This window comes from Plectropomus leopardus, chromosome 16 (genome assembly GCF_008729295.1).
Source record: "Plectropomus leopardus isolate mb chromosome 16, YSFRI_Pleo_2.0, whole genome shotgun sequence".
In the NCBI taxonomy this organism is placed as follows: domain Eukaryota; kingdom Metazoa; phylum Chordata; class Actinopteri; order Perciformes; family Serranidae; genus Plectropomus; species Plectropomus leopardus.
The window spans coordinates 27,056,068-27,077,842 of record NC_056478.1 but is presented as its reverse complement, the minus strand read 5'-3'; the positions used below and the strand labels follow the sequence as shown (position 1 = coordinate 27,077,842).

The window sequence follows — 21,775 nt, the reverse complement described above, 5'->3', positions numbered from 1 at the left end:
CAGGAACATGGACTCCTTCCAAACTAATGAATGTAGATGAACCGCCGTAACAATGATTGTCAAAGTGAAAGTTAAGATGGTCATCCCAAGTGATTCTCTGGTATGTAAAGTATTTTATCATGTCTAGTTGTATAAGGAGAGAAAGCGGTTCTACTATATTGCCTTGAGAATGTTTAGTCATCCAAAACTGCACGGCGTTCAATAGTCTAATGATTTGTTCCCAATAAAATTTGAATACATATGAGCAGTGCTGCACTACTATTTATGTGTATATCAAATGCACCTTGAGATTGATTTTAATAATTGTTCGAAGATTCACTCAATGGTTGGATGACAATGAGACCTCCCACCTTTCAAATCAAAGAAACGGTTAACCCTTACTGACCACAGAATGGCTACCTTGATGAGAAAACCACCAGACAGCTGCAGTTTTGATGCCCTGTATTGTTTGCATAAATAGGTCACGAGACTTCCCTGCTTTGCATATTGGGAATACTTCCTGTTTGCCTCAGAACAGGTTTGTGCTGTTGCTGAGGGATAAGCAGATCTGAGCAAAGGTAGGTGTGGGAGTACAGTGAAGTTCTTTTTTTCTCTGTTTGTATATTTATACGGAAAAACAAACTTTTGAAGTAGTTTTTATTTGTTTTTCAAGAGGGCATACCTGGCATATGTTTAGATCTGTGATTTTGACCTTTGTACTAGTTTGCAGCGATCATGTTGATATGTTACACTCACACCCACTGACACCTTTCCAGTGACGAAGAAACAAGAATGTGCACACACCACTCCTGAGATCAGTTTATACTTGATCCTGCTCATTCTGATAGCGTCTCACTGCTATTTACTTTGTAAGACATGCATTTTCAGTCAGTGGGATAGTTTTTACGTCTCGGTGGTGACTAAAAGTGGACTTTAAGTCTCAGTAAAAAACAGTTTTCTCGCCAGCTGTGCGAAAAGATTTACTCTTCTGTATAGTGTGTCTCTTTAAGTTGTCCTGCTCTGTTGAATTCCTTTAACATTGATTTCATTTTCACCAGAGGCAACACACACTTTTCACTGGGACAAAATGGACTCTTTTGAAGGTAGGCTCACAGCTTTCATTAATCTGTCTAACCTATCAAAATGTCCTTCGGAGTGAAGCGAACGAAGCAAACCTGTTTTTCTGTTGGCTCTGGTTTCAGGGCCCTGCCCTCATCAGAGTGTTCCTGTTGAGATGGATGAGAGCATGACACCCTCCAGTCTGGACGTGGCCTGGCCTCCCCCCTGCAAACAGTGTAGTGGACAAACAAATACTGGCAAAACGCCACAGGAACATGGCTATGAGCAAGCTACAGCAGCACACGATGCCGGCCAGCGGAGACTCCCTGAGAGCCAGTGCCAGCCCGAACCCAGAGCAGTCCCTCATGCTGCCCCTCAACCTTTTTTCAATCTCTCTACACACCCGGGACAGATGAACGCCCCGCACCCTGCGGGTGTTTGGCCTCATGGTCTCAGAGAGCAGGCGCCGCTGTATGAACAGGACCTCCGAGTAAACCACAGTAGAGGTTTTGCAGGACCTTCAAACAGGCTCCAGGATCACTGTGCGGAGAAGGAAGAATTCTTGGAGCCCCCTTTCTCACTCAAGTCTGTCGATAACTGCGCCCACTACGTCCCATCACGGTACCCTGCAGCACGTTTACCCGGTTAGTGTCAGTGCGTCATCATTTTCAAGTGTTTGGTGTTTCTGTCAGTGGGGACATGTAAACATTCTTACATTTGACAGTTTGTATTTTACTGTTACTCTGAAACACAGCAGATTATTGATATCTTTGAACTTGGTGGATGACATGTTTGTTAATATTTCATACTGGACGAAGGCAAATATCTAAACTTGTTGTAATAATAATAATAATAACAACTTTTTTTATATAGCAACTTTAAAAACAGCCAATCAGTAATGCCCAACTAAGGCCAGACAACTCTGAAAGTACAATTAAACAAGAGAGACACAATTACAAAACAAAAATACCAATAACAACTCATACCAATAGGATTAAATACAATCCAAAGAATATTAGCAGCAAATGCAGAAATAATAGTACTAATAATAGAAATAAACACAATCAAGACAGAATAAAAGAATAAATTAAAAGATGAATTAAAAGACAAACCAAAATAGATGACATCACTTAAAAGCATGTCTGTAAAATTGGGTTTTAGGAAGTCAGTTCAAATTCTTACTTTTGGTAGTATAGATCTATACAGATTGTTTTTGATGTTATTTGATGTTAAATGATGTATTTAATTTTCTCTAGGTTTTTAAATATCTTTCTCAGAGATGTTTGCCTCCATTCCCACTGCAATAAAAGTACATGGAGTTTTGTTGGGGGTGTTCACGTCATTAAAAATAAGGTTAAAGGTCTGTGAATTATCCACAGTAAATATTTAAATGTTATTTTCAATGTTGTAAGCACCACAAATGAAATTTAATTCTCTCCCACAGTTTTTATGGAGGCAGAAATCAGAGACAGATATCTTAAAACCTGGAAAAAATAACGCCAAAATTATGTGCATGACTCGATACCAGCTGAGGACGTTCAAGAGCGTGTCTTTTTGTCGTTAGGCTGAATTGACCGCGGATGGAACCAAAGCTGACAACTAACTTCGGCGTTAGCTTAATTAAAAATGTAATTCCTTGAGCAGGCGATGTTCACCCTAAAATAACGAAGTCTTATTAGAGACTTTTATTGTCCCAGAGTTTATATAATAGCTAGTATCATTAGTAGTATGTTATAGTTAGTAATTTTTGTATGTTACAATGATGTGTTTTAGAGATATTGAATATTATTAAATTATATTTGCCTTCAGGAATCTAAATCTGCTATACAAATGACTGTGCCAAAACCAGGATAAACGATACGACTTCACGCCTTAATTGAATCATTTGATTTGATTCTGCACAGGTCCAGTAATCACTACATCTGTGGTAGATTTAGTTTGAAAAGTTGCCTCCCCAGCCCTGTTAGTATCATTTGGCTGCTGCTCAATTGTGTTTCTGTTGAGTCTGCATGACATCATTACTGCTGAACTGGAATCTGTCCAAAGTTAGGAATTAAATGTCTGCTTCTCTATATCTCTCTGCAGGCGCCCATCCAATGCAGGGGAGTCGTCTCAGACAGTGTGCATGCTGCACTCCGGCAAATCTGCCTCGTCACAAAAATTATTATTATCAATATAGGCATAATTACCCAGCGGATCCACGTGAGGAGCCTCAACACCATCAACAGTCACGGTATGAGAACGATTCCCATCCTGTTTGTCATTATGACCTGATCATTTCCACACTGATTCATATAATTCGTCACAGATGTCATGCATACATCTCAGATTGTTTCTCCGTGTTTTTTTCCCTCCACAGGGATCCCCCCCATAATAGGTTGCAATTTAATAAAGATGCTCCACATTCCCCCCATGGATCTGTGCCTCAGTGTGTGGCCCCTCCTAGAGATGTGATGCGTGAGGTCAGTGTGGAGCGCTCCCTCGTGGCTGGTCCGGGGTTGGCCACAAGGGAGATCAGGAGGACCATCAGCCTACCTGAGGAGTGCAGTAAGTCCCATCAGTGTCCCTGCATGGACACATGCATGTAACGTTCTCTGTGTAACAGTGTGTAAGATTTAGAGGGATTTAGTGGCATCTAGTGGTGAGGAATGCAGATTGCAGACAGCCAAAACTTCTCCAAGTTAGAAACAGTTTTTTATGTTCACAGGGTTTTTACCAGGAGCTGAATTATCTGTAGAGCTCTCTTCCTCTCTAAAATGAACAAACCATGTGATTAAAACAAGAAAAGGCACTAAATAAAGCAGTTTCACATCACAAATCACTGTTTCTCCTATGCTGTTTGGAACATAACGGACTGGCTCTAGCTTAGTGCCTGATAATGTGCACTTCCCTTATTTCTTACTCAGACGTTGAAGAGGTTTTTACCAGGAGCTAAATTATTAGGAGTTGTCCTCTGATTTGAATAAGAAAAAACACTGATCAAAACAATTTCACGTTACAAATCAGGGTTTCTTTGTCCCCTTTGACATGTCACAAACAGACCGCTAACCAAGCACCTGCAGATGTGCGCTCAGCCTTTTTCTCTGACAGTTTAAGGTCCAGGTGATTAAAACCAGTTAAAACACTGAAGAGAGCAGTTTCACATGTAAGTCAGTATTTATCTGATGCTGTTTGGTGTGTCGGAGGTGGCCGTTAACCCAGACCCAGCTAATGTCTGCTCACATTTTTTCCCTGATAACCTAAGATCCAGATCAATTAATCAATTCATCCTAATTCTTTAACTTTGTTTAAAAATGACTAATAAATCTACCTACCTACATACCTAGATGCTCAGGAGGTTTTTACCGCCTCACACTATCTGCAGAGGTAAGATTTAAACCGGTAAAAACTCTGAATGAAACAGTTTCATTAACAAGTCAGAGTTTTTACAACGTTCTCATCGTGTAGGGCTGCTATCTTTGATTGCCCAAGGGAAAATCCAAAAAATGCGAAAATGTGAAAATGCAAGAACATGAAAACGCTAGAAAACCAAAGCTAAAAAACCTGAAATGCAGGAAAACATGAAAATCTTAAAATGTGAAAATGCAAAAACGCCAGTAGCCTTATCTAGATCCAGTGTTTGGTTCGTCCGTTCTGGTCTACTGAAGAAACATGGTGCTGCAACGTGGCGATCTCTGTAGACGAGTACTAGATTTGGACAGTATGTAATATTTAATGCCTTTATACCTTCCTGAAATTTCACAGGAGTGTACGGTATATGATGGCATGAGTGTGCAGTATTTACAAGGTTGGAAATGAACTTTTTGTTACTGTGGCTGGTGGATTCCAAAATCAGCCACTTAATAGATTATATATTTTTTTCCTTTTTGCTGATTAATGAAGCAAATCTGGCAGCCACTTGCATATTTTACCAGGATTTGGCTGGGGACTGGTGCTAATTTCCAACTCTGGTGTTGAAAAAACTATCTTAAATATTTCTAAATACCCTGATATACCATAATGCCGTGATACTGCCCAAGCCTAACGTGGACCCGCCACCAAAGAAAATATACTTGTTATATTATATTCTATTTCTGCCAATATATCCACCTAAATCTTACTCACTGGACCTTTAAAGAATGTATTAAGTGCTTTAATGTTTCACTGACTTTTTGTCTATAGGGAATGTTTTCATCACATATTCGGTGGACACAGCCGAACAAATCTTTCCTTTCGTCACATTTCTGACAGATCACGGGTTCAAACCTGCAGTAAGTCCCGCCCTGTGTCCATCACCTCTGACTCTCACCAACTTTCCACACAAACACTCACACTCTCTTCGTCTCTTCGCAGATTGACATCTTTGATAATCCAATCCGAAGAATGGGCATCACCAAATGGATGGACAGGTTTTTGAATGATGTAAGTCCAACTATTGAGTCTGGGAGGAGAATGAAACCAACTGATGATGCAGACTTTGATAGTCAGATGTCATTTTACAGAAATCAGTGCTCATAATAGTGGTCATCAGTCCCAAGTACAAGGAGGACGTGGAGGGCGATGGAGAGGACGAGCATGGCCTGCACACAAAGTATATTCACAACCAGGTATGAACTCGCACAGCTGTAAGGGACAGCTGTCAACTACTGAGGTCTGTGTGAAATGTCACCCTCTGGTGGAAAGCTTGTGTCATTACATCCCCTCATCTGCACATGCTGGTAAGGACAGGGGAATAAGGAAATGTTCTCATTTGACAGCTGCACCTGCTGTCCCCACACCCACAGTCCCACAGTGTTATGTCACAGGTGTGGAAGTAACCTGGCTGTGGGCCTGAAAGGCTGTGAGAGCTCAATGAAGCTGTTATTATTAGAAAAGTAATTTCACCCCGTGTGTGTCCAGTATCCATTACATTTTTCATGTTTTGTTTTTTTTTTTTTAGAATTGTCTACATTTATCAATGGGTTCAATTCAACAGACAAATACTAAGAGTTTAAACCGCACACAGGCAAATGAAGCTGTGTACTGATTTTAAGCCAAATTGTTAAACGGATAGTTCACCCCAAAATCCAAGACTACATATTTTTCCTCTTACCTGCAGTGCGATTCACCATTTTAGATAGTTTTGGTGTGAGTTGTTGAGTGTTGGAGGTATTGACAGTGGAGATGTTTTCCCTCTCTCACATATAATGGAACTACAAGGCACTTGTCTTGTAGTGCTCAAAGTGCAAATAAAAAAACCCAAAACTCAACAGCAATGTCTCTCTCTGAGTTGAATTTTCCTTTTAAGTAAAGCACGTCTAAGTTCATGGAGAGCTATAAGCACTGATTATTATGTGTTCCTGTTGGCACAGATCCAACATGAGTTCATCCAACAAGGCTGCCTGAACTTCCGACTGGTTCCCGTGTTGTTTCCCAATGCAACCAAGGTAAGGAAACTGGAAAAAAAAAAAAAAAACAGAAAACATATTTAAAGGTCGGTTCAACCAAATTATGAAAAGAAAAACATTTTTTGAGCATTTTTGACATTAAAATGTTTGCTCTTGGAGCTTTCAACCAACCACACCTCACAGTCTACACGCACTTTTCTAAATGAAGGCCACGTGAGGTGACTGAGAAAACATGTTTTTGTGATTTGGGTGAACTGCACCTCTAAAGGTATATTATGCAGGAACTGTTGTTAACTCTTTGTAAACAGTATCGGCCAAGTCACCATAATCAATCAGTCAGACTTTATTTTGTATAGCAGCAGGTACATAGGCACATGGGTAAAAAAAAAAAAAAGCATGACTTTGCAAATAATTAATGCACTAACATAAGAGTACTTATTAAACTGAGGAAACACTACCATGTGTGAGGAACACCACAGGCAGGATAAGAGGTAAAAATAAATATAATATTAATAACAGGTTAAATAGATAAATAAATAAATAACTAATATTAGAAAAAATATTAGAAAAAAGGGTAAATAAAATGATAAAACATATGGTAATAGATAAAAATGTTTAAAATAATAAAATAAAACAAAATAAAATACCATCTAGTTAAAATAATAAAACAGACTAAAATGTATAAAATAATAGTCAGTGAATAAATAGATTTAGTTCAATTAAAAGCCAAACTAAAATGGTAGGTCTTGAGATGATATCACCTGTCACATTTAAAGATGTATAATTAAGACAATATCTGGCCTTTCTGTTGTGCTTATTTTATGCACTGTGTTGCTTTGCTCATGTCTTTAATATACCAAATCTACAGACACAAAAGCTAAATGATGTACAGCTGTGTGGACAGGGGTCATAGCAAAATATGTTTTACCCAGTGAAGCTCGGTGCTGTCTGTCTGTGTTGCAGAGACATGTCCCCAGCTGGCTCCAGAGCACCAGGATCTACCAGTGGCCCGAGCACACCCAGGACCTGCTGCTGCGCCTGCTCAGGGAGGAACGCTACATCATCCCACCGCGGGGGGCCGACCTCACCCTCACTGTCCGTCCCCTCTGAGACAAACTGAAAAGGACACCTGAGGAAAATAACCAAAATAAAAGAAATGCTTCATTTGGTCAAAACTTCAACGTGCTGTAGGTATGACTTTGTTTCATCTACCTTCACAAGGACTGTTAATACTGCAGAAGATTAGTTTTAAAATGTTTAAAATGTCCCTAGTTTATGATTCATGTTACTGTGTTTCTAATCCGATACCGTATTAGAATACAAATTTTGTCATTTGATTTGGGGCAGTGGAACTAGCTGAAAGCACATTAAAGGGTACGTTTCGTCAGTTTAAAGCTGGACCCTGTTTTCCTATGTTTTTGTGATTAAGTGACTATTGGGAACAGCAAATTTTAAATTCATCCAATATTGAATGAGACTGCTGCAGCGTTGAAACAGGCTGCAATGTAACCACTGGGGGCATTTGTGCACCGTCAGTGTACATCCACTAAAAGTGCTTGTTTTCACCACTGACAGGCTCAGATAGTTATTATAACTGTCTGTCAACATAATGAAACAATGATAGACCTTTCTGTTAAAAATCGGATCCCTTTTATTTAACCAGAAACAGCCCCTTTATCACTATCACCAAACCCTCCAGACTCCATTTAAATAAACAGTCAAACAACAAAGGCAGCATTATTTTCACATCTAACTGGATGAATTAAGGGTTTATTTGATCCAAACCAGAGTTAGTGATTGTTGGAACAGTGGAAAGATGAATAAAGGCTGTTTTTGTGAGTTTTATTTTGTTTCTGTCCACCTGGAATAAAGTGTAATTCGCGAAGATAAAAAATGACGGTTTATTTAAATGAAGTCTGATGGGTCTGGCGATATTGATTTTTCCAGCTGTTTCTGGTTGAACAAAAAGGATCTTACTCTGTAACAAAAAAAATGATCTCTATAGGAATCATCCCATAATGTTGTAAGACACTTAGAGTAACAATCTGAGCCTGTCAGTTGCAAAAACAAACACTTCCGGTGGACGTAAATTGTTGGTGCAAACATGCCCTCAGTGGTTACATTGCAGACGTTTTTGTTACGGCCATCCACAGTGCCCTCACTTAATACTCGATCAGTTTAAAAAATTGTTGTTCCCATTAGTAACTTAGGTAGAAAAACATGGGAAAATAGGGTAAAACCCCTCCACAAGTGAACTTACCCTTTAACATAACACTGCTGTCAGGTGCAAACCACCTATCCTCAAAATTGCTATTTTTCAGGAATTAGGAAAAACATTGTTTTTAAAGGGACCCTATGGAGATACAGTAGGAGGTGTAATCACAAGATTTTTTTTACATACATTTTATTGATTGAGAAATGGTAAAACCCACAGATTGACACAGAGGGACCATTTGAATTAATTCATGAAAAAAAAATTAAGTAGTGCAAATTGGAGATACAAGGTTAGCGCCCGACAATGACGATAACCACTTTACAATGTTGATATAGTAATGATATTCCATTTCAAGTCAAGTTTCTGGTCAGCCAACAATTGTATGTTTATTATTGGTTCCACCAACTCCTGAAGAAAATATCTGGCTCTTTAGCTGCCAAAGGCTCCACTACGGTTCCAGATAGTTATTAACTTTGTCCGTCTGCTGTTTGGTGCTGTGCAGGGAACCCTTCTCGTATTATCAGAGCCTTCCTTATAAATAAACTGCCTGCTGACTCTGAAAATGAGTTTCATAAGAGCGCTGAGAGTGGACCAAAACAGTGAAGTGGGGTACCGTTCAACCAAAACATGGGGCTAAAAGAGGCTAAACGGTCCTTAGAATTGAGAAGAACAGCAGCGGGTGATAATTCCCTGTTGGTTTGCCACTCCACACAGTCATTCAACCTGCTGCTAATATGAAAATATCGATTAGTGTAGCTTTAGATAGACATTTTGAATTATGGCAGTCGTGGATAAGAAACTGCAGAAGACAAATTGTGAAATGGAATATAATGGGCAGACACATTTGTAAATGGGATTTAAAAAATAACATTTAAAAGCCTTTTGTAATTAATTTTGCATTTTCGCTTTAAAATGTCATTTTTAATCATCTTCACAGACAGATGTAATTATCCTCTTAATGTTTTATTATTTAATTTGAGCTTATTAATAAGTAATTTAAATGTAGATTTTATTAATCACTTTATAATAGCTTTTTTTTTTTTTTTTTTAAACTGAGTCATGTATTATTAGATCGTAATAAACACTGTATAAGCCAATAATTATTTCTGTGGCATACTCTCAGCTCCTCAATCTGTGTATTTCTTGGTAGGGCCAATGATTTACCAGAAGGGGGCAGCATGTCCAAAATAATGACTCGCTGCCTTGGTTACTTCTTCACAGAAGCAGCTCTAATTTACATTCAATATTAGTTAATATCATTGATTTTTGTTTTAAAGTTTCTTTTGAATAAATGCCATTGTTTTAACTAACCTGTGAGAATATCTGACTGACAGTTTTCATTTCCACTGTGGCTTTCGAGGATCATGAGAGCACCATTGTGATAAAGGACCTGTAGACAGGGCACCATAAGTCTTACAACAGAAACAGCCTGTCCATATGTTGAACACTAACTCCCTGATAAGCCAGCTTTCACCCTAAACTTCATCACTGGTTCCCTGTCAGTGTGCACAGACCAGTTCAATTCTGTCAGCTTGTTTACTAAACCTGACAAAATGAATTATTTGCTCACATCAGAGTGCGTGAGGGGAACTCTGGTGATGTCCAGGCTTTTATCAGCTCCTGCAAGAGGGTGCTGTCTGTAAACACGAGCTCTGCCAGTACCAATAAATCTACTGTTTGTTATTGTTCCAGGACCTGCGTGCCACTTGACTCTGCCTTATCTGGCGAGTCCAAAGCAACCAGGCACAGATATTTCCCCAAAAAGGCCTGGACCCTCTATCCACCCTACTGAATGTAAAATACACCCCCGACATTAGCTGAACTGATGCTTGTTGTCATATATATTCCGTTGATGTAGAAAAAAAAAAGCATGACATGAGCCAAAGTGTTCTTTGGGGATCAAAACAACCTTAATTCATGTCCAACTAGAAGGGCACTCGAGAGTGTAGACCTCTGCCAGGGCCAAATGTGAAATATAATTAGTGTATCTACCCCATGATTTGGATCCACTCCAAAATTAATGGGTTCTTCTTTGGCCCATGTTTAACCCCTCTATCAAGTTTCATGAAAATCGAGCCAGTAGTTTTTTTTTCCTTAATCCTGCTGACAAACAGACAAATAAATCAAAAACAGCATTACCTCCTTGACAGAGGTTAAGGTCAGGGTTGGTATCTCCTGCTTTTAGTATCTCCTTCTTTTTTTCTCCTAGTACCTCCTGATTTTTCTCTCATTGTGTCCACTGTTCTTTCTGCCAAGCATCTCCTGTTTTTTTCTCTTTGTATCTACTGTTCCTCTCTCCTTGTATTTATTAGCATATTGTGATTTTTCTCCCAGTATTTCCTGTCTTTTTTTCCTCCTAGTATCTACTGCTTTTTCTCCTAGCATCTCCTGATTTGTCTCTCCTTGTGTTTACTGTTCTTTTCTCCTTTTATCTTCTGCTTTTTTTCTCCAAGTATCTACTGCTGTTCTTTCCTAGTATCTCCTGCCTTCTCTCTCGTGGTATCTACGACTTTTTTTTTCCTTTTAGTATATCTTTTTTTTCCTTGTATCTCCTGTTTTTTCTCCTAGTATCCTGTTTTTTTTTCTCCTAGTACCTCTTGTTTTTTTTTATCCTAGTATCTCCTGCTTTTTTCTCCTGGTATCTCTTGCGCTTTCCTCTTTCAGGCAGTGTCAGGTTGAACCTGTAGTGTTTCAGTAAAAAGACGGTCAGTCTAACTGTTAGGTCAGCCTGCCTGTCACTGCTGTGTGAGTGTTACTTTTTTTCAAATCAGCTGTCTGTCAACAGCAGACCTAAACTGATAAGAGTCCACTCGGAAGAGGTCAAAGGTCACTGACCAAGCATCGGTGGATGGCGCCACATCTTTGGGATCGTTTGGGATCAGATCTATTCATGTTCTGCCTCTGTGCACCTCTTTTTTGATTGACATGCTGTTTAATGATGCAACTCTGCAACAGCAAAACAATCTTTATTGATAAATAGCAATATAGCTAAGATGAAAATGATGTATTTTCTATTTGGGGGTGACTCGTCCCTTTAATTCACCTCTGTCATTATCCCTGAGAGGAGCACACTCTCAAGTCCAGATTGTTTTTTTTTTCTTAATGGATGTCAGTAGAAAATGGCACTTTGACCATCACAGTTTGAGGCTCTGCTCCCAGTGAGGACACTCGTACTAGACATGTATGCACTCAGTGTACAGTAAAGCACTTTAGATAAAAGCCCCCACCAAACACTGCATTATATATGGCATATATAGTATTTCTGAATTAGTTAAATGTTTAATTTGCCCCTCATGATCTCGTAGACCCCAGGCGTGCTGCTGGCAAACGTTTGCAGATGCCTGCTGATTGGTTCATTAAGAGGGTCGGGCTCTCACTCAAGGTCAGCACACACTCCAGCAGACAGTGGCCCCCCTCTCCATCTCGATGAAAATGCTAATGAAACATTTTTCATCCATGACTGCCATGTCCCCGGCATGAACCGGACCGAACCAGCTGTTTAGAGAGGGTTATGGCTTTTTTTTTTTTTTTAGTGGAGAGGAGAAAGCAGTGAGCTCAGCACATCCGCCACCGCTGCCTGCCATGTATAGGCTATTATAGGAATCTGAGTGGAATACTGAGCAGCTCCGTGTGGGAGGCGAGAAGGCATCATACACGCTGCCAGCAGAGCACCTATGGGTGGCCTATGGAGTCACAGAAAAAATGTGCTATGACAGTTATGAGTGTTTTAAAGGTGGAATTACTACACTAACAATATAATGTTTATTTTTTTCTGAGTGTGATAATGTTTGTGAGAAACATTTGATTCACTGGTACAAAAACATGTTAAATTAACTAGATTCAGTTCATATTCAGTGTCAAAAGTGGTACATTTACAGATATTTCGATAATACTTCTGTCACTTAGTGTAGGAATCTATGTTTCACTTGTAAAATCAGGAATTACACAATGAATTTCCAAGTGAGCAGGGCCGTATCCAGGATTTTAAAGGTCAACCCCCATGAGATTTTAACTTACAACCAAAAATATTGGATATTTTGTCTCTCCTTCTTTTCTGTCGTTTTAACATTTTATTTATTTATTTAACTGCAAAATTATATTTTTCTTTTTTAAAAAACGTTAATTATTCATCATATTTTTCTGTATTTCATTTCCCTATCCAATTGTCTAAATATACTTTTTAAGACTGTGTTTAACTTTCTGCAATATTTATGCTTGCGCTTAATATATTTACAGATAATTCCACTTGACAAATCGTCCTTCTGACACTCAATATAAAAGTCTATTTTTCCAACTTTAAAATCATGAATTGAAGAAAGAATTTGCAGAGGAGTAAGGCCATATCCGGGATTTTAGAACTTGAGTCATAAATTGTTATTCCCCCAAAAACAGCCAACTCTCAAACATGTTTTACTTACAACCAAAAACATCAGTATATATATTTTTTGTGCCTTTTTTTTTTTTTTTTTTTACATTTTCTGTATTTATTTTACTGTTAAGTTACATTTACTGTAATTTAATTTCCCTATACAGTTCCGTAAATGTTTTCTCAATGCTTTTTTTGCCTTAAAACTTGCAGTTATAAGAATATTGGTAATACCAAATGCCAACATGTATTTGTGCGTGTGAAATATAGATTTCCCTCATTAAAAAACCAAAGCGGCATGCCCTTGGTGTCATTAATGGCAGCTTCAACCCTGAGGAGGAAATATACTGAGACTGTTTTCACCTGCTGCATTAGTAATGCTTGTGCTTAAGCGCCATATAAGCTGCCTCTGTGAAAAATCATTATAGCCCTGGTCAATATTAAATATAAATATTTCAGAAGTTACAACATGTCAGTCTATGGTGACCTCATATTAATCTTACTGCATTTTATGGTAATTCTTTGTACTTTTGTATTACAGTAATTTTTCCATATAAACCCACTGCGGGGCTATAGGAAAACGCTTTATGTGGAATTCTTTTTTTTTTTAATAGGCCTAAATAATAATATATTATTCTTGTATAATGTCTTTATGGATTTGATGTTTCCTTGCATGATCTCCTTTTTGTACAATGTATTCTAGGACAGCTTTTTTTTCTCACAGGAAACATCAGCCAATAAGAGACATGCTCCTTACCAATGGGGAAAGTGATGCTTTCAGCTCTTTGATCTGGGTCTGATCCTTGTTTTGATGCTGCAGTGGCAAATGAGGTGACATGTGATCAAGCTTTACATAAATATCCACAACACTGTTTCCTGTTCCGTCTTAAAGTGCATTTAGTTACAAAATAAAAGTACCAAAGTGTGTCTTTAACTGTGAGAATTGCTTACTGTAGCATTGCTTGATATTCATTTAATTGTTGTTATACTTTAATTATTGAACATGTGATGCAAAAGACTGAAGATGTGACATGTTTTTCATCCCTTTTTACTTGCATTATTTATGAGCTTAAAGTATTTTTCCACCAGGCCCACAGGACAGTCCAAGCATGATGTATTACACAAATAGAGAGTTAGATATGAGCCCACGCTTCCTGTGCAGCCTTAAAATGATATGTAGAATACCTTGCAGATCAATAACTAGGCTTCCAGTGTTGTTTAATGGACACTTCTGACACTGTCTGGCCTGCTCTAACTCCCCATTATGAACAAGATGCTTAATTATGGCTTTTTGTTTTTAAATATATATAATTTTTTAAGATAGCTGCTTATTAGTGGTATGTTGTTTCTTGTCAAAGTCCAATAAAATGCCAGGTTAGGATCTAAAATGTATCCTTTGCTGAAGCACACAATCACGTCTTGTCATGCCCTGAGATTCTGTTTTATGACCTCTCAGAAAGATTTTTTTTTTTAACTTCATTGAGAAATTAAGCACTCAAATTAAGCATTGAATCTTTATTCTTGGGCCCGATTGCTGACTGCAGCAAAATCTCACTCAAATTACCATCCACAACAAATATCAAAATCACAACACATTTTTTTTAAAATCATTTCTCTTACTGTGAATTATTTTTTTAATGCGCCAAAAGTACAAATTCTTAATATGAAAACCTACATGTTTTTGACTCCACTTTTACGGCTCAGATTTGAATGCTATTATTTTGAAAAACCAAACAGGATGACTCCAGATATTACCGGTAAAATAATGGAGATTTTGATTTGCACCGTTTGGAGCCGACAAGGGTGCTTGAGGTGGACAAGATTAAAAACAGTAACATTAAAAACAACCCCACTCTTTTAGAAAATATATCGAAGGCGCTGTCTCCTGCTGGTGAAATAAAGCTGTGCGCATTGTCGTAGTTAGCCCTCAGCCGGCAAGACAGTCGATAAAAACTGCGACGGCCATTAAAAATGTGGCAGATGTAAGTCTTTCAAAATAAAGCAGTTGTGTTGCGTATGATTGCGCTGGTAAATGTTAAACAACGCTTTTATTCTGAAGAACGTAGTCGGAAGTACTGCCCTCGTGCAATCTACCTAGCTTCTGTACCTTCATATGTTAGCTAACGCGGGCTAGCCTGTTATGGAAGCAGAGGGAGCTCCGCGGAGGGGCCGTCTGACTAAACGGGACTGGCTGGGACTAGTTCTGAGGCGTGATTTGGAAAGATAACGCTACATACCGGAAGCCCAGGGAACGTCTTCCTGGCTGAAAACAAAAACACCACGGAGAGAGCTAAAATCACGGGACAGACACAATTCAAACTACAACATGGAGCTGACAGCAGCGGGGCGGTCTGTAATCGCTCGCAGCCGTCGAGTGTAGCTCTCCCGGGTCACAGCAGCGGCGGCACCTCGGGGCGCGCTGGAGCCACGGGGAATCTTTGTTCGCGTTTTTTTTTCATGGGACACAACCGGGCTTCCCGACCGCTTTGTCGTTGTTTTACCGCCGTGACAGCATCCACCTCGGCTGGTGACGACTGGCCACCGAGGCGGCCGTATCTTATGGACTCCTAACAGTAGTTTTTTGGCTTTTCTGACGGTTTGACGGACGCGGCAGTCATGTTTGCGGTGCGAATCGTCACCGCAGACTTCTATCTGGCAAGTCCCATTAAGGACCTGGACGTGTGCTATTCTGAATTCAGGGAGAGCGACGTGAAGAAAGTGCCAGTGGTGCGGATATTTGGAGCAACACCGGCAGGTAAGCCAACTCTTTTATTCATTTTGTCGGTGTTTTTCTTTAGTTAATGGTGGCACCACGCGGCTTGTTGGTGGCTGCTGTTTGGACACCGCGCGCCGATAAACACGTCCGCGCTGTATTGTTTAGATGAAACCTAACGGGGCTGCTATGCAAAAATGTCAACAGGAAGATGATGTAGGGTGTTGACACACTGTACAAACGCGGCGTGCACCGCTGTTGCTTTGCATACGGGCCGCCTGCAGCGGTGGGGGTCCTCCCCTGCTTCCCCCCACCTCACGCGCTTTGTTTTCGCTCCCCTGCTCCATCATGGCATGTTGGCGGCGGACAGCTCTGGCTTCAGGGCTCGACTTGTGCCTCCGCATGCCACATGTGGCATTCAGGGACAGTCTACATACTTACCTTTTATGGTGGTTTTATTGCAACCTGTGGAGTGTGGACAGGCTAAACAGCAACATGCAGCCTGTTCTTCGAGCTTTTCTGTAATTTTTTAGCATAATAAAAGTGAAAATACAGTGGGAGATAAAAGGAAATGAAACTTTGTTCATCAAATACAGTGAAATTTGCCTACCCCTACCTTGGCAAGATCAGTAGAGAATTAAAATACATTTTAGTGCTTTATAAAAGCACTCTTGTGTGGTGTATAAAAGATAGTCGTCTACAGTCTGCAAAGGCAGGAACCATCATGAGGGCAACTTGATATGCAGGAACAATGAATCAGAAATGATGAATGAAACCAGAACTATATTTATATGTATATACATACATACATACATATGGAGAACATATGTATGTGTGTATACACACACACACACACACACACAAACATATATATATATATATGTACACACAGCATGGCAATGGAAGAGGTGAATCAGGAGGACTCTTCATTTGTGTTGTGTGGATGTTTTGTATATATTGTATACACATACATATACTGTATGAACACCTATACACACACACATAAATAGACACATATATAAAATGTTCTCTCTTTCTGTTGCTCTCAGAGATATATATATATATATAATATATATATATATATATATATATATAGAGAGAGAGAATAAAGAGAGATTTCTGATGCAAACAAAAAAGAAAAGTACACATTGTGTTAAGGAGGGGTTAAGATTTCGAGTAGATTTGTGTTTTCTTTGAGATCTGGCACATGCTCTGCTCTCTAATAAACCCATTACAGCCGAGCACTCTGGGTACCTTAATCCCCACACGGCAAAACAATAGAATCATTCCCTGCACAATAGCTCAGCATTACCACCCTAGCCAAATCCTCCTGCGAATGCCGTGCCCCCTCTTCAACCCTATTTGTCAGGTGAAAAAAAACATTGCAGCACAAGTGACTGTGTATATTTTTAGCTGTCCCCCCAGTGGGGAAAATGGGAGCAAAACTTGTCCCTCCAGGTTGTGGCAGTGCTCCTCTGCAGGACGACCTCAGAGCAGCGTCCAACAGGATGCACCTCAGTCAGGATTAAAGGATTTGGAGCTGAGAAATGAAGCACCGTGGGTCAGGGTTAGGGTGTCAGGTCTAATTTGGTTCTGTTATAAACCTGCACGTTCGCATGCGGTGGCGCTGATATGAGGGGGCACATCGCACACACACACACACACACACACACTGCAGCAGAAGCAGCCTAGGTGTCCTCTCATTGAATACATGTTGAGAAGCAATTTTATCAACACTGATTCAAGCACAGTTAACCCATTGAATCCAACGTAACATAAAGGCTTTAGAGTTTGGAGATATGGTAACTATAAACTGATATGAGATTAATTTTATGATACTGGACTCGATATTGTCTTGGATTTTGGTCATGATTTGATGGATATTACATAATCACATAATATTATTACTATTACTTTTTTTCTAATCTGGTCTTAATGGCTGCATTATGGTTGAATGCAGCAAGTCATTTTCAAGCACAGATGTCAAATATTTCCTGGTTTTGGTGTCTGAAATGATCGGATTTTATGTCTTTCTTTGTATTGTCATAATGAATTGCATACGGATAACAACAATATAAACAATTTTCCAATGTCCTGTTTTTTTAAAGGAAAAAGATAGACTAAAAAGAAAAGATATGCAATTTACAATGACATAAACGATGATAAATGTTAAATGTTAAATCTGTTCATAAAATATCTGATAATCATTTTAGCCCCTATCAACATGAAAGGAGAATGTTGCTTGTTCTTGTTTTACAACCTGCTCCTAATCGTAGTTGTTCTGACTGGTGACTTTACACTTAGCTGGCTGATTGCCCTGTAAGTAGATCACTTAGCAGTTAGTTACAATGGCTAACCCAGGGGGCGACTCTCTGTGTTTACTTTTGGTCAGACTCTGAGCCAAGCGTTTGAAAATGATCTCTGCAACATTAAATCTAATTTGGAAAAGTTGTTGGAGGCTCAACCTGTTTGCCCTGATATGGTTTGCAAAGTTATGTTTCCCGAATCACAAAAAAAGTGTTGTGTGTGCAAAGTTCCTTTAATAACTATGTCTTAACCTTAAATTTTCTTGTGTGTTAATGTTAACAGTTGTTTCCCCCAGAATGGTCCATGATTATTAATGTATTTAGACTTATGTATGATTTTAGCAATTTCTTACAGAAAAGTGCAGAGGTGTATATATAGTCAAAAATGTCCAAATGACCAAGATTAGTTAGATTGATTTATTTCCTGAGAACAAGTCAGCAAAGGGAGTAGCAGCTTTTACACAAAGATTGCGCTATAGGGCTGCAACGAAATCCCCCCTTTATACCGCCCCTGCACTTTTACACAGAACCAAACAGCGGCATCATTCTGCTCCAGCATGTGATTACACAGTGCATCACGGCATCCCACGATCAAAGGAGGCCAAATGTGTATGATGTTTAACACACAAACGTCTGACTCTAGCCTGACATGAAACATACACGTCAGCAGCGCTTTCTAAACCATAACAAAGCCATAACACGTCAAACCACGATCCTTTATCTTCTATGTTATATGGCAGCTGATCTCGTCCTCTGCTCGGAGAGTATGGAGCTCCCGAACCTCTCTGTCTTGCCAGTTTGCTGACATTTACGGCTGCATTTTAAATCTGTGGGTCGCACATGTAAACACGTTGTCAAAGTGTCACACTCGTGCCGCCCATGGTCATGTCTTTCCGGCTTTACATTCTACACAGACCTTGTTACGTCATTGTAACTACCTCCGTTCCCAGTTTAGGGGCAAGACCACTCTCCCTCCTCTTTCCATGATTGGACATTACATACAGAACAGTGAGGTGGCATAATGGCATGGTGGTTTGGCCTTGAGCAGGCAGTGTAAATGCGGCTAGTATTTCAATGGTTGGATGAGAGAAATGCAAACTTTTAGACCCAGCAGAATAAGTGGTTAAGGTTTACTTTTAATGCGCCTGAACTTCTACTGCTCAATCTGTGCCCAAAGTACACTCTGTACTCTGAGAGCCTGGTGCAGTGTGTGTTGTATATATTTCAAAAGCAATTCGAATGAACATTCAAGCTCCAAAAATATAAAATCTATTTGTGGTGGCAGATATTTTAAGTGTGGCAGTCTGCCGCAAATAAATGAATATGTAGGAAACCCTGACAGGTGTGATAACTTCCATAACAGTTGCTTTTCCTCCATGTTGTGGTTTTGTTTGGCCCATGTGTGTTGGCAAGCGCATACTCCATTTAAATCCTGTCTAAATGCCTACTCCTCTAGTCTTGTCTGATGGCATAACATCTTTTGTGTATGAGGCTTTAAAAAAGCTGATTGAGTTCTGACACACGTATGTACACAAACACAGTAGTTGGTATTGTTCTCTGTCATATATGTGGTTTAAATCCGACGCTGTGTTGCCTTAACTTACAGTAATAATAAAGCGGTGTGTCTGCAGTGTGTGTGTGTGTGTGTGTGTGTGTGTGTGTGTGTGTGTGTGTGTGCTGTGGTGTGTGTGCTTTGCAGACTTGCACAGTTTGACTCTGCTCTCGCTCAGTTTATGTATCACTTGTGGCGAGCCGGAGTCATAGTTAGCGCTGTGTTTCCAGAAATAAAATTACATCACCATCTGGAACACATTGAAGCAGAGAGGGATCTGTTTCTCCGTAGCTCCAAAACTGGCCACGCCCACCCAAAAAGGAGTAACTTTGTGATATTTCCTCTTGCCTTCATGGTGATTTCTATTGTCTGGCTTGAAGGGAGGTAGTCATAAGAAGGTTTGCTTAATGTGTGTCGGCTTTTATCTCATCAGCATGTTTACCCTGGTGTAAGCGGTCAGCGGTGCATGTGCACCATGTGGCTCTGGCTACAACCCCAGGCCTTGTATTCCCTGTCCTTCCCTGACCTGAGCCATGTACACTCCCTCAAATCAGGGCTGTGTAATTCGATGCCACGCTTCCTGCTTCTTTGCCTCCCCTCTCTTTGTTAGCATTCGGTGGCCGTCTTGCCTGTTTTGCACCCATACTGTACATGCATCCATCTCTGGAATAGCTCAAACAGAGTGGAGAAAAAAGCATCCCTTTGTTGTGAAAATTGCACTCGTGATCAGTATCGCACTCTGCTTATTAATAACCAGCTTCATTGCTGTGCTTTCAGGGCTGGAAGATATGGCTAAAGATGGTAAAATGATAAAAATATTCATAATGGTCAGTGTCGATAATTATCTGCCCAAAAAGTCAAATCATTATTTCTTCCAAGTTTAAAGGCTGATTTTTGCTGCTGAGTGAAAATTTAAGAAACATGACATTTTTTAAACAGCATAATATTTCAAGACTAAAATCTCAGCTGGCATCAGTATTTTCTGTAGTTTTCGACAGACAATCTGTGATTTCTGCCATTTCTGTATAAAAATAATAACAAGAGATGGACTTTCACGACATTGTGAAGTAGCAATGAGAGTCTCTGTGACGTGACCGAGACAGAAATCCTGTTCATGGAAGGGGAAATTTACAAATGTTTTGCTCATGTTACCTTTAGTCATGTTAAGTTATATGATTAAATAGAATAGCCAGTTAGTCCATCATAACATGCTAACTTACTGTTAGTATTAGATGAATAAACTATACAGTGAACGTTATGAGGTGAATTCATGAATTTAATCATGATGCGACATTACCTATGGTTAAAACAATCACTACCTGTCTGTTTCTGCTAACTGGGAGTGCCCCGACCAAAAGCTACTGTATGTAATACACTTAGTATAAGTAAGTATTTCATACAGCCCATTTCAAAAAGCATGAACTATCACTTTAATGGCAGGTAGTGACTGGTGTGTAAGGTGCATTACTGCCCCCCTCTGTGGGCGTGTAGGTGGTTTAATAATATGGAGGATTTAATGAGCATTTATTATATCTCGAGGAGATTTATATCGAAATAATTATTGTATCGATTTATCGCCCTGCCCTGTGTGCTTGTGGATGAAAATCTCACAGGGAGGTAAACAGCAAGCCTCTTCTCCCACTGCTAGGAGTTGTTGTTGAGGCGGCTGCAACCTTTTGAGGTCTGACAACATTGATCTCCACCCTTGATGCCGACAAGCTCTGCCCAGATGCACCGACAAGCCCCGGGCCCCCAACGGCAGCGGGAGGCACACTGTTTTGGTTCCTTCCTTGGACATGTGCACTTGAGTGTTTGTTGGGTGTGTGTAAGAGCAGAGAGGGAGGAAGTGCATGACCAATTGACCTGAATGAGGGGGGCCAAGCATGAAGCACAGGGAGGAATAAAACGGTGGGCCTCTTCCTCCCCTCTACCCTCCGCTCCTCCCCAGGTTTAGCTCTCTCCAGGGGAACCCTTAATGCCATCTGAAGGAATTCCTCCCGGATCCATTAATAGGATAATAGGCGGATTCAGAGGGACTACGTGGCTCATTAGGCAGAAGGTCATTGTCCCCTTAACTGTTTACTTTCCTCTCTGCCTGACAGTTACTCAGGTTTAATTATCATCCTCTAACTCCTGCTCCACTTGCTTCTAATTACTTTATGATCCAGTCAGATGCTGATATGTTGATTCGGTGTCACTCCATCTGCTTTTTTAAATCT

General features: G+C 39.9%; 2 protein-coding genes across 3 annotated transcripts in view; both read left to right on the top strand.

The window, feature by feature from the left end:
- Positions 1–511: 511 nt before the first annotated feature.
- On the top strand, positions 512–13,865 carry traf3ip2a (TRAF3 interacting protein 2a). Of its 2 annotated transcripts, XR_006106649.1 has the most exons (11): positions 512–557; positions 1,038–1,082; positions 1,182–1,682; positions 3,124–3,271; positions 3,398–3,585; positions 5,200–5,288; positions 5,371–5,439; positions 5,520–5,624; positions 6,369–6,443; positions 7,368–7,595; positions 13,710–13,865. XR_006106649.1 is itself a non-coding variant. In XM_042504105.1 (10 exons), exons 2-10 carry the CDS (start codon positions 1,067–1,069, stop codon positions 7,512–7,514), a joined length of 1,338 nt encoding a protein of 445 aa, XP_042360039.1. In that variant the 5' UTR covers positions 512–557; positions 1,038–1,066; the 3' UTR covers positions 7,515–8,146. The 2 variants fall into 2 exon arrangements, 1 of the variants encoding a protein (XP_042360039.1); XM_042504105.1 differs by lacking the exon at positions 13,710–13,865 and having other exon boundaries at positions 7,368–8,146.
- Positions 13,866–15,132: 1,267 nt separating this feature from the next.
- The window catches only part of rev3l (REV3 like, DNA directed polymerase zeta catalytic subunit), a 93,482-nt gene continuing 86,839 nt past the window's right edge, over positions 15,133–21,775 (top strand). The window contains exon 1 of the mRNA XM_042503379.1: positions 15,133–15,740. Within this exon, the coding sequence (XP_042359313.1) occupies positions 15,602–15,740 (139 nt within the window). The 5' untranslated portion in view covers positions 15,133–15,601. The remainder of the gene's footprint in view (positions 15,741–21,775) is intronic.

Excerpts from the sequence above, each read along its gene's own strand:
- traf3ip2a (XM_042504105.1), top strand. Across the intron at positions 3,586-5,199 it reads CAGCCTACCTGAGGAGTGCA|GGAATGTTTTCATCACATAT; the intron begins GTAAGTCCCATC and ends TTTTGTCTATAG. Across the intron at positions 5,440-5,519 it reads TGGACAGGTTTTTGAATGAT|AAATCAGTGCTCATAATAGT; the intron begins GTAAGTCCAACT and ends GTCATTTTACAG.